Here is a 23,695-nt window from a genome sequence, read left to right as displayed (position 1 = left end):
CAAAAAAATCAGCCACATGCGGTGGCATACGCCTGTAGTCCCAGCTACTCGGGAGGCTGATGTAGGAGGACAGCTTGAGCTCAGGAGGCGGAGGTTGCAGTGAGCTGATATCACTCCATTGCACTCCAACCTGGATGACACAGCGAGACTCTGTCTCAAAACAAAACAAAACAAAAAAAGATGGTCTATCATAGTGGCCAGTATGCTGGTGCTCACATTTCCAGTTGAACCCTGCAACCCAAATGCCTCTCTTCAGAATTAAGGCACTCATATCCCTGCTGCTGGGTATGTTGGCAGCTTACAGCTCCCAGTTTTAAGTCTATTCTGGAATCACCCTGAATTGGGTACTGCTCTCAGCAGGAGAGGGCCACCTTGCCCCTTGTGAGGTGGGGAGGGAGCAGTGGCTTACTTCCAATAACTGGTCAGTAAAGTGTGGCCACCACACCTGAATTAGGATCAACTCTGAGTGGTTAGATCAGCTTCAGGGCTCCCAGTGGAACTAGAAGAAACTTCTGCTGCAACTGCATCATGGTTCAACTTATCTCTTTGCCCAATCCTACTTTCTTTACTCCTTCTAAGGAGCTGTTCCCAAAAATATTCCTCAATGAAACTCCTGAATGCATATGTCAGAGTCTCAGACTCTGTTTCCCAGGGAACCTGACCTATGACAAAATCCAAACCAAAAGGCCTTGGCTGAGGTTGTACAGAAGATATTAATGTCTTAAATTCTGTGGTTTCAGTAGGCACTCGAATGGCCAGGAATGCATCAAAAGCAAGGAGTTACACAGTCCTAACCCTCTATGTACAAATGATGTAATGAAAAGGCAGGAGGTAGAAGAGATGGAAGTACGGGTTTCTAATTTGTGAAAGACTTCAGTTTCATTTCTGGTCTTTCTACTCATAAGCTGTGTGATTTCTCTGAGCTTCGATTTCTCTTCTAGACATTTACTAAATATCAACCGAATGCGCAATCTGTGCTAGAATACACACAGCCAGCATCCTAAACATTATACAACAAGCACGTGGAAGTTAAGAATAGTTCAAGACAGAACCCTGGACAAAAGGCTTGAACCTCCAGCAAGGATTTTTCTCTCATTTATCAGGCATTGCCTCTGGGACAATTTCTTTTTCCATTGCTTTATTTTTTTCACATAAATTGTGAAATTTATATACAAAGTATGCATATCATAAAAAAGGGTTTTAAAAAGAATAAACTTCTAACTCTGAACCATCTAGCTTAAGAAAGAACACTGCCTGGAAAACTTCAGGTTCTTTAGCTATAAAGTCAAGGATGGTAACATCGGCCTTCTGAACCCTTGGCACACAACCGGTGTGTAAAGAATAGCTACAATTATTAGAAGTGGATGGAACTATCAGCCTAGAGATGATTATTAAACTAAACACATCTTAGACAGTTATAACTCTAAAGTCACAAGAGACTCCTCTATGAAGTCACATACTATACATCAAATGTACTGTTTTAAGTTATTTTCAGATATAGTCCATTAAAAGAAACTAAGTCTTCTTTTCTGCAAGATGACATGTGCTTATACCTGACTCTGTGCAGTTCAGCTCCTGATTCCTCAGGCCCTCGTGGACAGTCCTCGAGGATGGTACTCTGGGTCAAGAAAACACAGTAAAATAGTGAGATAATTCTTAAGATCAGTAAAGTGTGAGGCTTAGTTTCCTTCAAATCTAAGAAGAAAGCAAATGTGGCATGTTGCAAAATCTGTAACAGAAGGTACTCCCTTGACGATACTTTTTTTTTTTTTTAAAGAACAAGGCTGGATGCGGTGGCTCACGCGTAATCTCAGCACTTTGGGAGGCCAAGGTGGGTGGGTCACGAGGTCAGGAGATTGAGACCATCCTGGCTAACACAGTGAAACCCCATCTCTACTAAAAATACAAAAAATTAGCCGGGCATGGTGGCGGGCACCTGTAGTCCCAGCTACTAAGGAGGCTGAGGCAGGAGAGTGGTGTGAACCCGGGAGGCGGAGCTTGCAGTAAGCCGAGATCCCAAGATCGTGCCACTGCACTCCAGCCTGGGTGACAGAGCAGGACTCCGTGTCAAAAAAACCAAAACAAAAAAAACAAAAAAACTACAACAATAAAAAAGAACAATTGTTTTTAAAACTATATATAGGGCATAATGAGCCAATGGACAGTCTGTATACAGCACTATGATACCACATGTTCAAACTTTCTCTTCATTCATTGGGCAAAAAAATTACAAAATTTCTTGTGAGATGCTTAAACCACAAATAAACTACTCATTTTTTAACAAAGAACAGAAACTTTATATAGGGTGTGTTTTCTTCGTCTATCAGTTTTCAAATTAAAGACAAATCATGTTATTTAAAAAAAACAGAGGCTTATTCTGAAAAAAAGCCTAATTTATCTTTTAGAATGCAACCTGACTAAACCTTTGGATCAGTTTTGGCAACTTAGTCAAGGAAAAATCCAAGGCCAGTCTTTTTTTCATTGTTACCTCACTTCTCTACTTGGGATAAATGTCTATGGCCTTTCTCTCCACTTCTGTTGTTAGTTTTATTACCCACATGGTTACAAAGGTTTAGGTAATTATAGAATTCGCTATATACAGAATTGTTTCCTCCTACTCAAATTCATATGTTGAAGCCCTAGTGCTTCAAATCTTACTGTATTTGAAGATGGGGCCTTGGGGAGGTAATTAAGATTAAATGAGGTCATAAGGGTAGGCTGTAATCCAATAGCATTGATAGCCTTATAAGAAGAGAGGGGTTGGGAGGTGCCGGGGAGAGAAAGATTTTTCCACCAAGCATGGACACAGCCAGAAGACAGCCATCTGCTAGCCAGGGAGAATGTCCTCACTAGGAACCAAATCCACCAGCACTTTGATCTTGGATTTCCCAGCCTCCAGAATGTAAGAAAATAAATTTCTGTGGTTTAAAGCAGGGATCCCCAACCCCAGGGCCACAGACCAGTACCCGTCTATGGCCTGTTAGGAATGGGGCTGCACAGCAGGCGAGGGAGCATTACGGCCTGAACTCGGCCTCCTGTCACATTGGCAGCAGCATTAGATTCTCACAGGAGTGTGAACCCCATTGTGAACTGTGCATTTGAGGAATCTAGGTTGCATGCCCCTTAGGATAATCTAATGCCTGATGATCTGAGGTGGAACAGTTTCATCCCAAAACCATTCCCCACCCCAGTCTGTAGAAAAACTGTCTTCCACGAAACCTTGGTCCCTGGTGCCAAAAGCGTTGGGGACTGCTGGTTTAAAGCAACCGAGCCTGTGGTATTTTGTATGGCAGCCCCAGCAGATTAATAGAGAATTCAACACCCAATGTTTTAAAACACACATATACACACAGAAACATTTGTACTTTTAAGGTTTGAAGGCACTACTAATTAACTGTTTCTCAAAAGCTGTGCGTGCAGGTATGTTACAAACGAAGAATTTCTTTTTTTTTTTTTTTTTTTTTTTTTTTTTTTTTTTTTTTTTTTTGAGATGGAGTCTTGTTCTGTCGCCCAGGCTGGAGTGCAGTGGCACGATCTCGGCTCACTGCAAGCTCCGCCTCCCGGGTTCACGCCATTCTCCTGCCTCAGCCTCTCCGAGTAGCTGGGACTACAGGCGCCCGCCACCACACCCGGCTAATTTTTTTTGTATTTTTAGTAGAGACGGGGTTTCACTGTGGTCTCGATCTCCTGACCTCGTGATCCGCCCGCCTCGGCCTCCCAAAGTGCTGGGATTACAAGCGTGAGCCACCATGCCCGGCCAAACGAAGAATTTCTTGATGGGCACAAAGCCACTCCTTTGAATGTGTCTTTTCTTTTAGAGTTGTCTTCTACCCCAAGCTTTATTTTTTTCCACTGTGACAAATCATATCCTAATTTACAATTTTTGCTCTTCCTTAATGAATACCCGCATGGGTACTCTTATTTTCTTTCTTTTATTCAACTACCTTAAGGCTCTAAAAGCCAAAGAAAACTCAATTTAGACACCATCTTGAGAATGCATTTTACCCTTTTGTATATAATGCCATTTTAGAAAATGCATATACTGCAAAGAGAAGTATACAAATGATCAAATGTTGAATTAAAAAATTATGCTTCCATCTGAGAAAATGAGGAAATATACCCTCTGAAATAGTTATTTTTCTAGATATTCTAAGTTGTAAACCGTTCATATTATTACATTACTTACTGTTTTTCTGGCTGAACCACTGCAATTTTCCTCTGTTTATGTACTGTAGGAAGAAAAAAATATATAAATGCCAAGAAAAATAAAAAGACAATGGAAAATTTATATGTGTATTAAGGTTACATTAGCATATTTAAAACCTGGTTCTGTGTGAGTGTGTGTGTATATATGTGTGTGTGTATATATATATATACACACACACACATATATAGTACTATAAATTAATACTTATGTCTGAATATCTAGACTGAGGCACATTTTCTTGGTAGGGGTCTTTATACAAAGAGCAAAAATAATATTTTCAAGGCTCCCTGGGTCAGTAAGTGTTGGGAAAGCTCAATGAATAACGTTGGACCCTTACATTAGATCAGTGGTCCCCAACCTTTTTGGCACCAGGGACTGGCTTCATGGAAGACAATTTTTCCATGGACCAGGGGGTGGGGGGTCATTTCAGGATGAAACTGTTCTACCTCAGATCGTCAGGCATTAGATCATGCAACCTAGATCCCTCACAAGACAGTTCACAATAAGATTCGCACTCCTATGAGAATCTAATGCCGCCCCAATCTGACAGGAGGTGGAGCTCAGGCACTAATACTCACTCACCCGCCACTCACCTCCTGCTGTGTGGCCCGATTCCTAACAGGCCATGGACCACTACTGGTCCATGGCCCAGGGGTTGGGGACCCCTGCCTCATATCATATATAAAACGTAACCCAAAGGGGATCAAAGATCTAAACATAAATGTAAGGGTTAAAACTATAAAACTCTTAGAGAAAAGCACAGGAGAAAACTATAAAACTTATTCTTAATAGTCAAAAAATGGAAACAATTCAAATGTCCATCAACTGTTAAACAGATAAACAAAATGTGTTAGATTTATAGCATGGAATATTATTCAGTTATATAAAGGAATAAAGAACGGACACACACTACAACATGGATGAACTCTGAGAGCAGTACACGAAGTGAAAGAAGCCAGTCACACAAGACCATGATCCCATTTATGTGAAATGTCTAGAATAGGCAAACCTATGGAGACAGAAAGTAGATTCGTGGATGCTGGGGTGGGGGTTGATTGCTAATTAGTATAGGGTTTCTTTCTGAAATGATGAAAATGTTCTCAGTCTGACTATGGTGATAGTTGGTATGTCAATTGTAACACCATAAAGCTGTTTAAAAAGGGGGAAAGTGGGTAGCCACTTTCGAGGTTAGGTTGCAGAAAGACTCTGGCTTCCATCTTCCTCAACCTCTCTTGCTCTCTTGCTTCCTCACTCTGATAGAAGCCAGTTGTCATGTTGTGAGCTGCCTTACGGAGAGGCCCACATGGCAACGAACTAAAGGACGGCTCCAGCCAACACCCAGCAAGGAGCTCAGGCCCTCAGTCCAACAGCCCACAAGAAGATGCATTCTTGCTGCTATGGTCTGAATGTTCGTACTCTCCAAAATTCCCATTGAAACTTATCCACCAATGTGCTGGTATGAGAAGATGGGGCCTTTAGAAGGTGATTAGGTCACAAGGGCAGAACCTTCATGATGCAGATTAGTACTCTTAAAAAAGAGACCCACAGAGCTAGTAGTCCCTTCTACCATGTGAGGACACAACGAGAAGGTGCCAACTATGGACCAGGAAATGCGCCCTCACCAGACACTGAATCTGCCAATGCCTAGATCTTGGGCTTCCCAGTCTCCAGAACTGTGAGAAATAAATTTCTGTTATTTATAAACTTCCCAGTGTATGGTATTTGGTTACGGCAGCTAGAATGCACTAAGACACTTGCCAATAATCATCTGCGTAAAGCTGGGAGCAGATCCTCCCCACGTTGAGCCTTGAGATGACTGGAGCCCTGGCTGACACTTTGAGCGCAGCCTGTGAGAGACTCAGATCCAGACGACCCACCTAAGTTGCACCCAAATTCCTGACCCACAGAAACTGTAAGATATTAAATATTTGCTACAATAAATAATTTCCTATGCAGGAACAGATAACCAGAATGTCATTTTTTTTTTCTCTGAAATGTCCAGATTAGTTTTAATTGGCAGCAGCCACACAGAAGATTATTTAGCAATCAATCCTCTAACCCAGAAATAGATACCTCGTGCTCGGCGAGGAGTGCTGAGGGGGTGGCCGTTGGTTTCACACCAGCCCAAAGGAAATATATCCATGGATTCCACACTTACAATACATTCAGGTATAGGCTTCTTAGAACCTGTTTAGATTAAAAACAAACAAACAAACAAACTTTTTTTAGACCATTAAATAACCTTCTTCATAAACTATTTTCCAGATAACGTTCTACTCTTATGATAATGCAGACACAAGTCTCTTGACACAGAAGTCATACATTTTCATGTATGATAAACATTATGAAAAAAAACTGTCCTCCATGTAAAACTGTATCAGGACCAAAATGGGTAGAGAATATACAGGGTGACACTTAAGCTAGGGAACAGCAAATAAGAAACTGGAACTACCACTGGTATCATTCAGATGGTTAATAAATATCAGTCATTTCAGACAAATGGAAACCAAATGGCAAAGGTGACAATTCTACTCAATGAGAACATCAGTTCTGATACTTCAGGAATAAGCCAGAAAAGAAGAACAGTGAATTCAAATCAAGAAGTGATTTGGCAAGCTGCTGAACAAGGATTGCATAAAAGTCTACATTCGATATTATCCTTGACATCCACATTAAATGCCAATTCTACAAATCAGAAACAGTAGGTACCTTCTCAAAGTCTGACTATTTGGCAGCAGGATAAAAAAGCAGCTCAGGGCATATATGGTAACCGTAGCACTGAATACTCACGCAGTGCCTTGCATCCACAAACCTGTCCAATTATTGAATATTACTTTTAGCACAGTTTACCATTTCTACTCTATATACTTTTTGGTTCTATTGGGCTGCAGCAACCAAAATATTATCTCTTCAATAAGCTAGGTGTTAATGTCCATGCTCATATAACTTGGTCACATCAAAATATATGCTATTTGACTTATGTTCTCCCCTTCCAGAAAATAGGGGACTCTGTAGTAATGAATTTTTATTCATATTCATTTCCTAAAATTTGGAATTTGAAAGCCAAGGACAGGAAAATAAATATTTCGCTTAGAGTCTTGCATTACAAAAGTCTCTGAACAAGATCCCTATTTAACTAATCCATTAAGTTTAACAGGCAACATTACAGGAGTAAACAGGAAGCTCAAAGGAGAGTGGCCACAGGAAGGCTTCTGGAGTGCTGGCACTCACCCTCCAGCTGGAGCCACAGGTAGGAGCCTCTCACTGCAGTGATGGTAGCAACACACACTTCTTCAGGGAGAATGGGGTTCACCGCCTCGAGCTTCATGTTCTCCTTAAATTCATGTTCAGAAATTAACTAGAAAATGAATCAATCAAATCCATTTACTGGATTAACACAGTATTAACTCGTGCTCAGCCAGAAAACCTTTTTCAAGTAGTACTTAATCCCTAGGTTTAAAGATAACATTTATTTTGCATTGTTTTGCTTTTTAATGAAGCAAAAGGAAAATGTCTGCCTTTCCTGGTGTTATAGGAAGTATACAGGAAGTACACTCTTTGATGTCACATATTCCTGCATTATTGCTACCTGTATGACCTTGCTCAAGCTGTATAACCTCTTTTTGCCTCAGTTTCTTCACCTGTCAGATGAGGTTAAGAACTCTCATCTGGCTGTGCTATTACAAGGTATCAATGAAATAAAGTCTCTAAGGTTCTGTGTCCCGAACCAAGTGACTATCAACACTGTTGACTCACTTCCCCTCACATAAAGCACCCTATCATACCACAAACTGCCTGGTTCATACTTGTATGTGTATCATAAGAGGCAGTCAGGATAAAGAATGTTTATCAACAGTGGGAAAGGGTCATTTAAAACAGAAAAATATCCAGCATCTGTGTCAAAATGGACAACTGAACATCTGCATTTGAGTGTTCTCTCTTCTGACATCTAACTTAAAAACTAAAGTTGTTTTTGGTTTGCTTCTCTTTTGAAGACAAAAACTTAACATCTATCTTAAGATGGATATAACAGGAAAGGAAACAACATTTTATAAGCTAAAATTTAGAACAGGGTCTAGAAACTAAGTTAAAGGCGACTCTAAGCTGGCAGTAAAGAAAGCTACGAACTGGAAGAACTGCCAGGTACTAGGCAACTGGAGGTAGAGGAGACATAGTTAAAACAAGGAGGATTTGTTGAAAACATTTAAGAAACATTTAGGTTATGCCATTGGCTCCTCGACTCTATGCATTAGGGAAACCATTCCTTCCTCTCCCCTGCAGAAGGTGAGATTTATCCTCTGGACAGGGTAAAAGAGAAGATGCCTAGGCAAGAGGACACAAGGAACTGCTGAGGCATGTATGCCGTGACCAAAACAGCGGTTAGCCTATGGACTGCTGAGAGGCCCAGCCCTCCGCCTCTACCCACCAGGCAGGGGACTAGAAGACACTTCTTATGGTGATATAATAAGCCCAGGAAGAAACACATAATGATATGGATTCAGGTTTCCCCAACAAATGACCAATCAGATTCTATCCTATAGGAAAGTTCAAGGTTGACAAGCTCCATCTACCTGCTCAGAGCTTTCAATCAGCTCTTCCTTTTAGTCACCCATTCTTAAATATAGCAACAACCAAGAATTACCAGACAGCTAAGAAGATGAAAGTTAGAGACCAAAACAGACAAGCAACTTGGAAAAAGCAGTGATTATGCAAGAAGAAAACTTCCCAAAAGGTGTGTGTGGGGGGTGGTGGATTAATTAACAGCCTCTGAGAGATAAGAAAAACTATTGCATCCTTAGAGCAAGAATAGTATGATATTAAAAATAAAGAAGTACCTGTAATCCCAGCACTTTGGGAGGCTGAGGCGGATGGATCGCCTGAGGTCAGGAATTCGACAGAAGCCTGGCCAACATAGCGAAACCCCGTCCCTACTAAAAATACAAAAAATTAGCTGGGTGTGGTGGCGGGCGCCTATAATCCCAGCTACTAGGGAGGCCGAGGCAGGAGAATCTCTCGAACCCAGGAGGTGGAGGTTGCAGTGAGCCGGGATCGTGCCATTGCACTCCAGCCTGAGCAACAAGAGCAAAGCTCCATCAAAAAAAAAAAAAAAAAAAAAAAAGAAAGAAAGAACTACTCAGAGTTCCAGAAAATAGAAAACATGATGTCAAAAATTAAAAACTCAAAAGGAAGGCTGAAAGACAAAGTTTAGGAAATCTTCCAGAAAACAAAGCAAAACAACTAAGAAACATAAAACAGGATAAAAAGATTAAAAAAGCAGAGGTTTGATCCAGAGGGCCACAACCAAATAAAAGAACTTCCAGAAAGAGAAAAGAGACAAAATGGAAGGAAGGAAATCAAAGAAGTGATTTAAAAAAAATTTCCCAACACAGAAAGGAATGAAGGTCCAGAGAGAAAGTGCCCACTGAGAACCCAGCACAGCGGATGAAAACAGGCTCGCATCAAGGTTCATCACTGTGAAAAGGGGTTCTCTACCTTCCAGAAACGGTCGGGGAAAAAGCGGGTCATCTACAAAAGAACAAAAATAAAAATAGCTTTATAGCTTTTAACTTCTTGACAGTAACACTAGAAGTTAGAAAACAACTGAGCAATGTTTTCTGAATTCTCAAGTAAAATAACTTCCACATTGAGCCAAACTATGAAGCAAGTCAGTAGAGTGAAGACATTTTCAAATATACAGTGTCAACAAAAATTTACTTCCCTTGCACCCTGTTACAGGAAGCTACTGAGAGATGGGGATCCATCAAAACAAGGAAGCAAACCAAGAAAGAGGAGGCCATGAAATCTCTACAAAACAAGGGACCCCAAATCATACAAAAGGGGAGTGGGCAATTCCCTGGGTGACAAGGGCATTTCCATAATTAAAACTACACGGCAAGGCTGGCACAGTGGCTCACACTTGTAATCCCAGCACTACGGGAGGCCGAGGCGGGTGGATCACCTGAGGTCAGGAGTTCGAGACCAGCCTGGCCAACGTGGTGAAACCCAGTCTCTACTAAAAATACAAAAATTAGCCAGGCATGGTGGCAGGCACCTATAATCCCAGCTACTCAGGAGGGCGAGGCAGGAGAATCGATTGAACCCAGGAGGCGGAGGTTGCAGTGAGCTGAGATCGCACCACTACACTCCAGCCTGGGTGACAAGAGCAAGATCCTGTCAAAACAAACAAACAAACAAACAACAACAACAACAAAAACCCACAAAAACTACATGGCAAACCTAAAGAGCAACCCATCCAGACAGAGAGTGGAGGTTGCTAAGAGGGATGTCTCTTTAACAAAAGTGTTAGGAATGACAGATTTCTTGATGTGACTGCTTTTGGTAATGAGAGACTACTGGGAGGTGTGGAAAGCAGCAGCAATAGATAAAATTAAGTAAATTAAAAACAAGGCAATTATTACTGAGGATAAAAATTCTTAAAAAGAAACAATCATAAAATACTGCAGTGCCAGGTGCAGTGGCTCATACCTGTAATCCCAGCACTTTGGAAGGCTGAGGTGGGCAGATCACTTGAGGTCAGGAGTTCGAGACCAGCCTGGCCAACATGGTGAAACCTCGTCTCTACTATAAAAATGAAAATTAAGCGGGTGTGCTGGTGGGCGCCTGTAATCCCAGCTACTTGGGAGGATGAGGCAGGAGAATCTCTTGAACCTGGGAGGCAGAGGCTATAGTGAGCTGAGATCATGCCACTGCACTCCAGCCTGGGTGACAGAGCAAGATTCTGTCTCAAAACAAAACAAAACAAAACAAAACTGCAGTGCTCAGCTGTAATATCTGAATGCATATCATAATGTAAAAACTCATTTTGTATTTAACCAAAAATTGTAATATAACTCTACAGGAAGAAGAACATGGTAAGACAGAGAGGAAAGGTAATAAAAAATAATTAAATGCTCATTTATCATAATTTAGAACCAAGAGACTCAGCACCATAAGACAGGATGAATTTAATTTGTTTTAATAAAGTCAAAGTTTTTAAATTAGAACCAAGTGACATGTCTAAAATAAATGACTCAAAAGATAAAAGCTTTTTATTTTGAAAAGGAAGAAATACAAATACTAGGATTACAGTGAGAAGAACAGGAAGTAGTTATTTCTGGGAAGGGAGACTGTGAAAAGGGGTAGGGCAGGGACTGCTATTTTACCTTCTAAGCCTTTTACTGCTACATGGCTCTTTAAACCACACGCATGTATTATTTGGATAGAAGAATTTAAATAAGCTTAACAATTTTTCTCCACTTAATATTTCAACAGTTTTTCCTATTATTGAATCATGAAAAAGAATCATAAAATTTCAAATTCACATGATTTCAGCTAAGAAAAAATAAAACCAATAAACTTATAAAACTAACTTAATTAGCAAACTAACTGATTCACTTCTGCAGTAAATATATTTTCCTTTAGATCATGTGATTACAATCACCACTGTGCTCATCTGGATTGAGTGAGATGACTATCTTCAGAGTAATAACAAGGAAAGCAAGGGAAGCACAGCAGTCCCCACAGCCCTGCATAGTGGCCATGAGGCCATGGGGGGTCCTCACCGGAGGGAAGCACCTCTGGGGAGCAGCTTCAGCACCACACTGTTTGAGGTAGTCAGCCCAGTCAAAGTCCTGGCTTGGGTAGCCTAGGTGGGGACAAATGAACAGTGAGTCACACTACCAAACTGCACATGCTTGCCTGGCTTCACCAGTCACCAAGGGTCCACTCACAACTTCCAGTGCTGCTAGTCTGACAACTTTGATCATTTTAGAGGGGCGAAAAGCATTCTATAAATCTAGAGCACTGTTAATTTTATAAAATAGAGCAACTGTGGTCAAACTGTAATAAGACAATGAGACTCTTTGGATAAATTTGTAAACTTTCAAATTTCAAACTAGGCATTTATTTTGAGCACTATTTTATATGATTAGTTGCTGGCAATTTACCAAAAGAATTTAAGACAGTTATGACTGAATTTGATTTGTATATATAAATCCATTCTTATTGTCAATTCTAAAGGGACTCAGGCTCTTAAGGAAAAGAGACAGCAAATAGTATTAGTTAATCTGCAAAGATGAAGACTTTTTTTCTTTGTTAAAGCTATCTCCTGAAATGTGTCTCAGATATCACTGATACAAATCCTCTTGTCATTTTCAGATTCATATATTACAGAATATCAATGCTTTTATAATCTAAATCATGTATTTATTTCAGAAAAAACAAGCTTAGCACCCCATTTAAGTCTACTAAGGTTCTTGATGGAAGCATGTCCAAACTGCTGCTGACTCAGCACCATCTACATGCAAAGAGCTGAGCGAGGCCCAACTGCCTATTGTGTCTGAGTTGCTCTCAGCCTCCAGAGAGCTTAATGTCTCACAGGCAAAAAAAATAGGCTACTCAAGTCTATGCCCTCTGACAGCCCAACAGTCCCTGCCTACCTAAGACCGGCACCATGTTCTTCCTTTGCCTCCACCTCAATGCCTGACAGTACATTTTCTGCCATTTTCAGTTATGTAATCTACTACCTTCCCTCTATTTACAAAGACACAGTTGATTTGTCTATAACAACACTGAAAGCTTCAGTATTTTTAACAATTGTTTCTTCCTTTTCACATAGAGGTGGCAAGCAGAATAAAGAACTTGGGATGTCTAGAGCGTGCCTGCAAAGCAAGAACTTCCTTCTATGGCTGTTCCACACCACACCCTCCAACCAGGCATTCATCTGCTGTGTTCACTGATGGAGGAGAAACTAGGAAGTTCTGTTAATATTTCCCCCTATTTGCCCCTTGAAGGGACTGGGTTGTACTCATTGAGCTTGTCACTCTCCCCAGGGATAAGCTCAATGCCTGGCTTATAGCAAACATTACACAAATGTTTGTTGAATGAATAAAAGCTGAATGGAAGACAAAGGTTCTGAGTTTATGATCCTTGTTAACAAGAAAGAGTACTTCCAGCCCAGTGTTCCAGCAGTCACCATTTAGAGAAGTGATGCTATGCTTTACTGAAAACCTACTGATAACATATACAGACTGCCAATCAAATAATCTGATTTGCTAATATTAAAAATTCAGATAAACATCTGACATGTTCTAGATTCTCTAAGTTCAAAAATATTAAAAATTTCAGTCAAGCTCAGCTAACCCATTAATTAAGGGCCTTGATTAAAGGATCAAAGGCTATATTTGGCAAAGTTGCAAATATCAGGAAAATGAGCTTTTATTTTCCTACCTGCTGCCTGAGTTCTACTCTTCACCATAAACTTCTCTCTAGAAAGTCCCCTCCATGACAAGGCTCAGACACCTAAAGATAATCAGTAATCTACCTTCTAACTCTGGCTCTATGGCCTCTTCTCACAAGTCAGCCCCCAATGCTCACTGTGCATCCAAGCCCACCCCTCTGCCACCCCTAACAGACATAAAAGGGACTAAGGAGCCAGCACAGAATCTAGGTTGGAACCTGGCTTTCCAGGGGGTTATGAGGGCATAGATATCAGAGGATAGAACACACTCTCTTTAACAGTTTTTTAGCTCAATTTATAACTTTCAAATATGTAAATATATGGAATCTAGACCTTTCCTTATACTTTTCTCAGACCCCAAAAAATGTTAGGAACAGGCTAGGGCAAGAGGAGAGGGACAAAAGATTTAAGCAATGCCATCTGATATGTTTCATTTCAAGGAGAAGCTCTCAAGTGACAACTCAGAAGACAGCGAATGTGCACCTGGAGGGGGGCTGATGTGTAGGCCATTCTTCAGACTCCACTGCACAGGGAAGATGCCAGGACTGTCTGCGTGGCACACAAAGGATCGCCGTGCGTGGTTCTCAGGACGCAAGTCATCCATTTCCACCAGAAAGTACTTCTCATCAAAAACCTATACATGCAATTAATAGATGAAATAGACAAATGCACACATATATATGTGCTTTTTCCTTGACACAGCCAAACATATTACAAAAGTTCATAGTCATGTGGGTATTAATAATACTAAACACTAAATGTTAGCTCTGTGTTATATAATACATATAATTACTGTTTTAATTAAATGCTTTTCATGTATCAATTCAGTTTTAATCTTCTTAACAATTGAATGAGGTAAGTACCATTATATATATATACGTATATGTGTATATACGTATATATGTGTGTGTGTGTGTGTGTGTGTGTGTGTGTGTGTGTGTGTGTGTATATAGAGAGAGAGAGAGAGAGAGAGAGTTTGTTTTTTGTTTTTTTTTGGAGACAGGGTCTTGCTCTGTTACCCAGGCTGGAGTGCAGTTGCATGAACGTGGCTCACCGAAGCACTGCAGTCTTGACTTCCTGGGCTCAGTTGATCCTCCCACTTCAGTCCCTTGAATAGCTGGGACAACAGGCATGCACCACCATGCCCAGCTAATTTTTTTAATTTTTGTAGAGACGTGGTCTTGCTATATTGACCAGGCTTGTCCCAAACTCCTGGGCTCAAGCGATCCTCCTGCCTCAGCCTCCCAAAGTGCTGGGATTACATGCATGAGCCACCACACCCAGCCCAAGTACCATTATCAACTCCATTTCGCAGATAAGGAGAATGAGTTCAAACAGAGGTTAAATAACTTGCCCTAGGTTACAAAACGAAGAAGAAGCAAAACCTGGATCCAAAGCCATGTAGTTTGGCTCCAAACAAAATTTAGTCTAAGTTTAGTGAGAAACTTAGTTTAAGCTTATGCTACTATGAATTAGTTTTTCAAATCTTAGCCCAGTTTCAAATGCCAAAGAACGAACTTTATTTATTTATTTATTTAGAGACGGAGTTTTGCTTTTGTTATCCAGGCTGGAGTGCAATGGCACAATCTTGGCTCACCGCAACCTCCGCCTCCCGGGTTCAAGCAATTCTCCCGCCTCAGCCTCCCGAGCAGCTGAGATTACAGGCATGTGCCACCACGTCCGGCTAATTTTGTATTTTTAGTAGAGACGGGGTTTCTCCATGTTGGTCAGGCTGGTCTTGAACTCCTGACCTCAGATGATCTGCCTGCCCTGGCGTCCCAAAGTGCTGGGATGACAGGCGTAAGCCACCGTGCCCGGCCAAAGAGATAACTTTATGAACCTCCTCTGGCTTCCCACTAGCCCTCCCTTCAGACTCTAGGTAGGGCGTTCTGGCCCCACTTGCAGGCTCAGAATCCCTCTTTGCTTTGAGAATAATCTTCTTCCAAGACAGAGAAAACTTAAATCTCAATAGGTTAGATGATTTAGCACCCAAGCAACTATTCCTCTAGTCACATTCAACTTTGGCTTCTATTTTCAGTAAATGTGCTTCTGCTCTAGTTGGAAACTGAAATTCTCTCACCAATGCCTCAGTTGTAGTGACTGAGCAGGGCCTTGATAACCTTACTTCTTAGTTTTGTCAGTATTCCAAAAGATTAAATCTGAATCTGGAATACACAGCTGGAGCCAGTCCACTGCCAGAACTTTTAACACTAACTGCCTGATCCCCATTCATCTCCTCATTCCAACGAGCTCTGCATCTGGTTAGACGGTGATGAGACTGCCTGCCTCCAACTTTACAGATACCCTGGCCTCCTAAAGGAATTAAATCTCCTTTACTTATATACAGCTAGGCCTACCCCAAAGAATGCATCCCCTACTAGTCTAGTGCCCAGGCCCAAGACTGCTTTGGCTAGGGCTACCAAGCTCTGAAGGAGGAATGGGCCGCAGCAAACTGGACAAATACAAAACGTGCACAGAAGTAATTCTAGCTGCATGGTTTAGAAGGAAAAATGGGTTGGATCAATAGAGCTTAAAGATCAAAACATTACCCATTTCCTAAACCCGTCACCTTGACAGGGATTCTTACCAAGAGAGTTATCCCCATTTTACCTTAACAACTGTAGCAGGAGAGATCCCAAAAGGAGACCAGGGGTCTACAGCTTCCAATTTCATGTTTACAGAGAATGTATGAACGCCAATAACTTGTTTGTCCTGAAATGCAGACACCAAAAGGGGATGAAAACATAGTATCTGTATCAATTTTACACTCACATGTAGCTGAATCCTACTGTGATTAATAGAAATGTCCAGCTCTGGTAAATCCTATAGTTTTCTTCTTTTTTTTTAAATGTGCAAAACTAGCCAATATAATTTTCTACTCTGGAAAAAACTATCCAGGAAAAAACAAAAACACAGAAAGTGCTTCTACTCTCTACATTCAAAGACAAGGAATATCTGGAGGAAAAAACAAATTTATTTTATCAGTTAGGGCTGTGTAGTTAAGGGTAGAAAAGAAAAGGTTCAAACTACTTTAGGAGAACTTGGGGAGAAAATCTAGACAACTGTTAGAAGAAAACAAGGATAATCATCAGTCCAGTCTTAACATACCCTCCTCCTTCAGAGACCACGGCATTCTTACCGACTGCAGGGGCTACTTTACACTTTCACCTCCCGCATTTCTTTACTCTACTGTAAGGGAAGCAATATCGATCTATCACGTTTTGTTTTTACCTTAAATAAGTAAGATGGTAATGGCTCTTCCTCTTCCTCTTTCACTTTGGCCAAAATCTCTTGCCACTCAGCTTCATTTTTTAGATGTCTGATGGCTTTAATAAAACATGACAACATGCTTTAGATGATGAGAAACTTATACTTTTTACTGTCCTGAAAGCATTCACATAAACAAAAACAAGTCACTTTCCACTGGAACTAGAAAAGGGTTCAAGCCCACTTATATCCCTCTACACTCAAAGAACTTGCACCTTAACTTCAGTACTTTGCTCTATGCAGAGCCTGGACAGCTTGGCTTTATGAAAATACCTACAGTAAGATCATAAGGATTGTTGTAATCCATAAAATTGTAATACGACATCCAAATTGGGGCACATAATAATAAATGCAAATTGATTTAAACAGTAACTCTAAAAATACCAATATTATTGGTATTTCTTTTAATCAACAATTTGCTGTGACCCAATTTTCTATATACCTAGCTAAATGCTCCCTAGATAACTTTTTCTTTATTTTATCTTGGTCAAGGGTCAGTATGGGTTGGCACAGTAATCTATGAGGTATATTAATATGTGTGGAAAATTATAAAAGCAATAAAAAGAAAAGAAAAATAGGCACTTGGCCAGGTACGGTGTCTCACACCTGTAATCCCAGCATTACGGGAGGCTGAGGTGGGCGGATCACTTGAGGTCAAGAGTTCCAGACCAGACTGGCCAACATGGTGAAACCCCATCTCTACTAAAACTACAAAAATTAGCCGGGTGTGGTGGCGTGTGCCTGTAATCCTAGCTACTGGGGAGGCTGAGGCACAAGAATCGCTTGAACCCGGGAGGCGGAGGTTGCAGTGCGCCGAGATCATGACACTGCACTTCAGCCTGGGTAACAGAGCAAGACTCTGTCTCAAAAAACAAAACAAAACAAAACAAAAACCAAAAGCAGAACAACAACAACAAAAAAGAAAAATAGGCACTTAATTTAACAACTCCATATAAACTGTTTTGTAATAGCTCTATTATGAGAACAAAGGTTTTCATAATATGCAGAATATATTTTTTTCAGCCTCATAGATATTAATAACATAGCATGTTAATGTCACAGAAGAAAAATATCCTATTACTCTTCACCTGAAGGGGGCTGAAGCTCATATCCCTGTTGAGCAGCCCAACCAACGTGATGAAGAAATGGATCCAAGTAATACAACCAATGTTCATAATTGTCAGAACTTTCAAGTCCTTCATAACGTAGCTTCAGCCTTCCTCCAATGTTTTCTACTACGGTAACAATCCAAGTGCTTAAAGAGTCCTGGAAAGCTTGACATTCTAGTCTGGATCCTGGAGCAATGAGATCTAAGGGATTCCTCCCATTACGGAGCTGTAGGATTAAAAAGTAAAACAATCCAGTACGAGAAATTAATATAATATTTTTGAAAAGTCAACTTCTAAATGATCTCAAACCAGCCTTCGTATTTTTTACCCATTCAAAAGCCACTGACACTAAATTGTCTATCATCATACAAGCCTCTTACAGTATTATTTCTAGGAGATATGAAAATGTTTATCTTAAAGAAAATCTATCTATAATGCAGTAAAATTACTCTAACACATCTCTATCTCTAGGACTATGTTATGTAGTTTCATTTAGTAAGAATTTTTAAAATATCATCATTCCTTATCTATTATAAAACAAATATGGGCCAGGCATGGTGGGTCACACCTGTAATCCTAGCACTTTGGGAAGCTGAGGTGGGCAGATCACTTGAGGTCAGGAGTTCGAGACCAGCCTGGCCAACATGGTGAAACCCCGTCTCTACTAAAAATACAAAAATTAGCCGGGCATGGTGGCAGGCACCTGTAGTCCCAGCTACTTGGGAGGATGAGGCAGGAGAATCACTTGAACCCAGGAGGTGGAGGTTATGATGAGCCAAGATCAATGCCACTGCACTCTAGCCTAGGCAACAGAGCAAGATTCTGCCTTTATAAAAAGTTAAAAAATTAAAAAAAGCAAATATCAAAATACCATCATCATCATTAAAGAAAAAAAATAAAAGTCAAAGTCACCTATAATCCCACCTCAAAGAAAGAACCACATGAAACACTTTGGCATACACTCTTTTTCTCCATACAAGTCAGTATCCACCTCTGCCAGTCTGTCTGTTCCTATTTTTTGAAAAATGGAAACACTGTATACTGTTTCTTAATTTGTTCTTCACTTAGTACATCATAGGTATCTTTCTACGATAGCACATATAACTCTTCCTCACGTTTTATAGTATTTTATGATATTTTACATTGTAAATGGGCAATAATTTATCCAGTTACCTACAGATAGTATTTCAGTTGTTTCTGATTTTTTATTGATGTCACAACAATGTTCAAATGAACAGAGTAAAAGCTTTTGATCACAGTGATGGAAAGGAAAAGTTTAACTCTCACTATCTAGAAGTATATTAAAAACTACAATAAAGAAAAGAAATTCATTATCAAGTTATCACTTAACCATTTCTAATACACAACTTACATTTTTTTCCTACTAAAAACTACTCTGTGACACTTACATATCCAGATATGCAAAGGGACATATGAACAAGTGGAGGAAAAGATTCAGAGCTAAAAGTCAGCATGGCAGAGTCATGGTCAATAAAGAGTGGAATCGTTTATCAATTCATCCATTCATTAAAATGTTACTGAGTTTTTAGTACGTATAAGGCCCTGGCTAAGCATAAATAAATGAGTCAGAGTATAAAAAATAAAAACCAGTTTAAAATAGAGTATTCACCAATCAAAATTTAAAAGGGAATGTGAATGGATCATAGAAGTAAATGTAACCATAAAACTCTTAGAAAATACAGGAGTAAATCTTCTTGACCTTGGGTTAAGCAAAACCTTCTTAGATATGATACCAAAAGCACAAGCAACAAAAGAAAAAAAGATAATCTGGATTACATCAAAATAAAAAATGTTTATGCTGCAAACAATAAAAAGACAAACCACAGAATGGGAAAAATATTTTCAATATTTTGAAATGTATGTATATTTTGAATGTATAATAATACATTCAACTCAATAATAAAAAGACAACCCAATTTAAAAATGGGCAAAGAAATGTCTCCAAAAAGGATACAGAAATGGCCCATAAGAACAAAAAAAATACTCAACATCAACAGCCATTACAGAAATGTAAATCAAAATGAGATGCCACTTCATACCTACTTAGTCAGCTATAATAAAAAAGATAACAAGTGTTGGCAAGGATGTAGAGGGATGGGAACCTTCATACACTGCATTTCACATATGCCACAAAGAATTTTACCAGTATGACAGAAAGTGACAAGATATAACTTAGAAATGTAATAACCAATAAATCTATTTCACAAAATCAAGAGATCTATATTACTAACAAGCTTAAAGGCCACACTAATTTAAAAGGACTGCTGAAAAGCAGGTGGAAGGCAGAAGTACAATAGGTCCAATATCTTCTGAGCAAAAAAAAAAAAAGGGTGGGTCGGGGGTCTCCAAGTCACCTGGTGTGGGAGTTACAAATGTCCACCCTGAAGCAGAATTGACCCCTGCTCAGTTTCAGAGTGAAAGCCCTCAGAAGGTCCTATTTTCCAACTGTATAAAAGAATCTGGGAAATTAGATTTTTTTATGTGTTAGCAACTAATTCAGAAAATATTTAGGCACTAAGCAAGCCACCAGTTTGCAACCTCTGAGGGTAAGTTTAAACTTCCCAATACCTATGCCTATGTCTCTAATAATAACGTTTATTTGCTTCAGAGTGGTAAATAAGCAACCGATTTTAAGATTCTTTGAAAGATCAGATGGGTTTTCCACGCTGATGTGGCATGTAGTAATACTCACGCCCTCTAGCAGCGGAACAGGAGGACTACATGCTCCTAGCAGGGTCTGCCGCAGAAACTCATCCCAGTCAGATACTTTATCTCTGATGCCTAGATGAGGGAATAAATGACTGATTACTCAAAATGCCAGCCAACAGAATGCAGACAAACCAAACCAGTGGAGATGGTTGAGAGGTATTTCTCATTTTAAGATCTAAGAGTCCAACATACTGCTTCTTTGAGAGCCTGAAAAGATAAAACAAAATAAAACCAAAAATGCTTCTCTAGATGGAGCTACTTTCTGGTTAGTTTATTAAGAGTTGCATACAAAACAAAGAGAATATAGTCCCAACTACCTGTTCCTATAATATCCAGAAGGTACCTTACTTTATTTGTTATGATGGAAACTTTCAAACATACAAAAAGAAAAATGATCTAACGAATCCTAAGTGCCCTGGCGTCAACAACTGTCACCTCATGGCCAATCTGTTTCATCTAAACCAGGATTTACAAGCTACAACTCGAGGGCTTAATCCAGCCTGCTGTCTGTTTTTGTTAATAAAGTTTTACTGGAACATGGCCATACCCATTTGTTTACATATTGTCTGTGGCTGCTTTCACACTACAAAGGTAGGGTTTAAGCAGCTTTGACAGAGATTGTATGACTAGTAAAGCCTAAAATATTTACTATCTTGCCCTTTACAGATAATTTGCCAATGCCTGGCTTATACCCTCACACTCCACCCATGCCCAACCAAGGATCAGTTAGAAGACAATTCCAGATAGCATATAATTTCAACCATATATATATTTTAGTACATATTTCTAAAAGAAAATATTTTCTTACAAAACCACAATAACATCATCACACCTTTAAAAAATTAACAATAATTCCTTAATATCAAACATCCAGTCTATGTTCAAACTTCCCCAATTGTCTCATAAACAGTTTTATCAATTTGTTTGATTACATCAGGACCCAAGTGAGATGCATGCACTGCAAATGTCTCCTTGATTTCTTTTCATCAGTAGGCTTCTACTCCTTCCTCCCCTCCCTTGCCCCTATACTCTCTCTTTTTTTACTCTACATTTGTTGAGACCTGGCCTTTGTCCTCTATGGAGTTTTTTAGAGTCTGATTTCATTGGTTGCGTCCCTGTGGTGACCAGTTGTTCTACTGTTCCCTGTATTTGCCATAAATCAGTATTTAGAGCTAGAAGCTTGATCAAATTCAGGTTAGACTTTGGGGGGTTGAGGGTGAAAGAATACCTCACAAGTGGAATAAGTTATACCCTTCCATCAAGAGCATGAAGAGGCACATATGGTCTGGCTGTCTCTCCTTTTGTGACATTAGCAGCTTTTAACGGTTACTACATAGATGCACTGATTCATTAGGGGCTCAATGGTGATATTCTAATTCTATTATTCCTTCTTCATTTACTAACCAAAGAACTTCTATAAAGAAAATTTCTCTTCATCGGCTATTTGATTACGCTGAGGTAGAGTTCACAGAAAGAAGGCTTTCTTTGAACATATACTTGATTGTCTTTACTCTTTCTCTACATTTACCACCCTTTAAAATAAACAGTTGATTGGCAGGCATCTTCCAAGAGCGGCTAATGAGGATTTTGTTTCAAAACTTCACGATGAACTCATACATTAAAACAAATACATTTCAAGCCATTACAGCTGTTGTGCTTACTGACACTCTATCTTCAACCAGAGGCAGTCTCTTCAGGTTGGCTCCTGAGACCTTTTGGCATGACACTAGTAAAGAGCCAGTGATAACTTTTTTGCTTTTTGGTATGACAAGATGTTCCAGGATCATCTAGGAAATTGCCTGACCTAGTGCGGGACTCAGCTACTTCTGCAAGAAGCCCCAGTTTATTTCCGTGGAAATGGTATTTAGAGACCTGGGCGTGCTCATTGCCACTGGGTTAGTGTTTCTCGGCCTTTTCAGTGTCTAGAGTTAATGCATTTCTTCTTCTCAGGATAAATTACATCACAATACTTCCAATACAAATTCAGAAAGATAGTGCTTTCGTTTAACTCACCCATCTAAGCTCTATTTCCTTTCTATCATGCTGAAAATCCTAGTTCTCAATTACACATTTCATTCTTTTTTTTTTTTTTTTTTTGAGACAGAGTCTCGCTCTGTCCCAGGTTCACGCCATTCTCCTGCCTCAGCCTCCCGAGTAGCTGGGACTACAGGCGCCTGCCACCATGCTCGGCTAATTGTTTGTATTTTTAGCAGAGAGGGGGTTTCACCATGTTAGCCAGGATGGTCTTGATCTGACCTTGTGATCTGCCTGCCTCATCCTCCCAAAGTGCTGGGATTACAGGTGTGAGCCACCACGCCCGGCCACACATTTCATTCTTTATTTGCTTTTGCCTACCATATACAAACAACTATTTCAAAGTAACAACATCAAGTCTACCACCAACAATAGGATTACTAAAAATAGGTTAAGATTTTTTCTTTGCATTTTTTTTTTTGTTATTGTTGTCCTTAGAGTATATATCCCTAACTGGGGACGTACTTTCATATTTTATTGTGTTTTTAAGTCACTGAAATAGTTCCTCTTTGTGTGGTTATCCCACAAGCTCCATATACAGTTAGGTTTCCTTGATTTTGCTTTTGATTTTTAGTAATTGCTTTCTAAACATTTAATTTTGCTTTCTAGTTGCATAAAATATTTACAAGGTTCAAAAGTCAAATCTACAAAATAAAATAAGGTACACTCATAAGATTTAGCTTCTATTGCTATCTCCTTCATTCTATTCCCTTCTTTCCCCACAGGTAACTTTTTTCTAAATGATTTATTCTTTTTTTTTCTTTTGAGACGGAGTCTTGCTCTGTCGCCCAGGCTGGAGTGCAGTGGCACAATCTTGGCTCACTGCAACCTCCGCCTCCCGGGTCCAAGTGGTTCTTCTACCTCAGCCTCCCAAGTAGCTGGGATTACAGGCTCACACCACCATGGTCGGCTAATTTTTGTATTTTTAGTAGAGATGGGGTTTCACCATGTTGGCCAGGATGGTCTTGATCTCCTAACCTCGTGATCCACCCGCCTCAGCCTTCCAAAGTGTTGGGATTATACGAGTGAGCCACCGTGCCTGGCCAGTGATTTATTTTTTTATTTTGAAAAAAATAAGTTCACATACACACATTCGTATCATCATATCCT

General features: G+C 39.9%; 1 protein-coding gene across 10 annotated transcripts in view; it reads right to left on the bottom strand.

The window, feature by feature from the left end:
- The window catches only part of SFMBT1 (Scm like with four mbt domains 1), a 151,262-nt gene that overhangs the window by 9,962 nt on the left and 117,605 nt on the right, over positions 1–23,695 (bottom strand). For all 10 annotated transcript variants that reach the window (XM_055274226.2, XM_063645937.1, XM_055274216.2 and 7 more), the window contains 10 exons: positions 20,535–20,623; positions 17,801–18,047; positions 16,677–16,771; positions 16,056–16,157; positions 13,929–14,079; positions 11,770–11,852; positions 7,439–7,565; positions 6,281–6,394; positions 4,187–4,229; positions 1,554–1,618 (listed from right to left, as the gene is read on the bottom strand). In XM_055274226.2, coding sequence (XP_055130201.2) covers positions 1,554–1,618; positions 4,187–4,229; positions 6,281–6,394; positions 7,439–7,565; positions 11,770–11,852; positions 13,929–14,079; positions 16,056–16,157; positions 16,677–16,771; positions 17,801–18,047; positions 20,535–20,623 — 1,116 coding nt within the window. The remainder of the gene's footprint in view (positions 1–1,553; positions 1,619–4,186; positions 4,230–6,280; positions 6,395–7,438; positions 7,566–11,769; positions 11,853–13,928; positions 14,080–16,055; positions 16,158–16,676; positions 16,772–17,800; positions 18,048–20,534; positions 20,624–23,695) is intronic.

Source organism: Symphalangus syndactylus, chromosome 1 (genome assembly GCF_028878055.3).
Source record: "Symphalangus syndactylus isolate Jambi chromosome 1, NHGRI_mSymSyn1-v2.1_pri, whole genome shotgun sequence".
NCBI lineage: Eukaryota > Metazoa > Chordata > Mammalia > Primates > Hylobatidae > Symphalangus > Symphalangus syndactylus.
The sequence above is the reverse complement of the archived record's forward strand: the minus strand, read 5'-3'. Positions and strand labels throughout refer to the sequence as shown.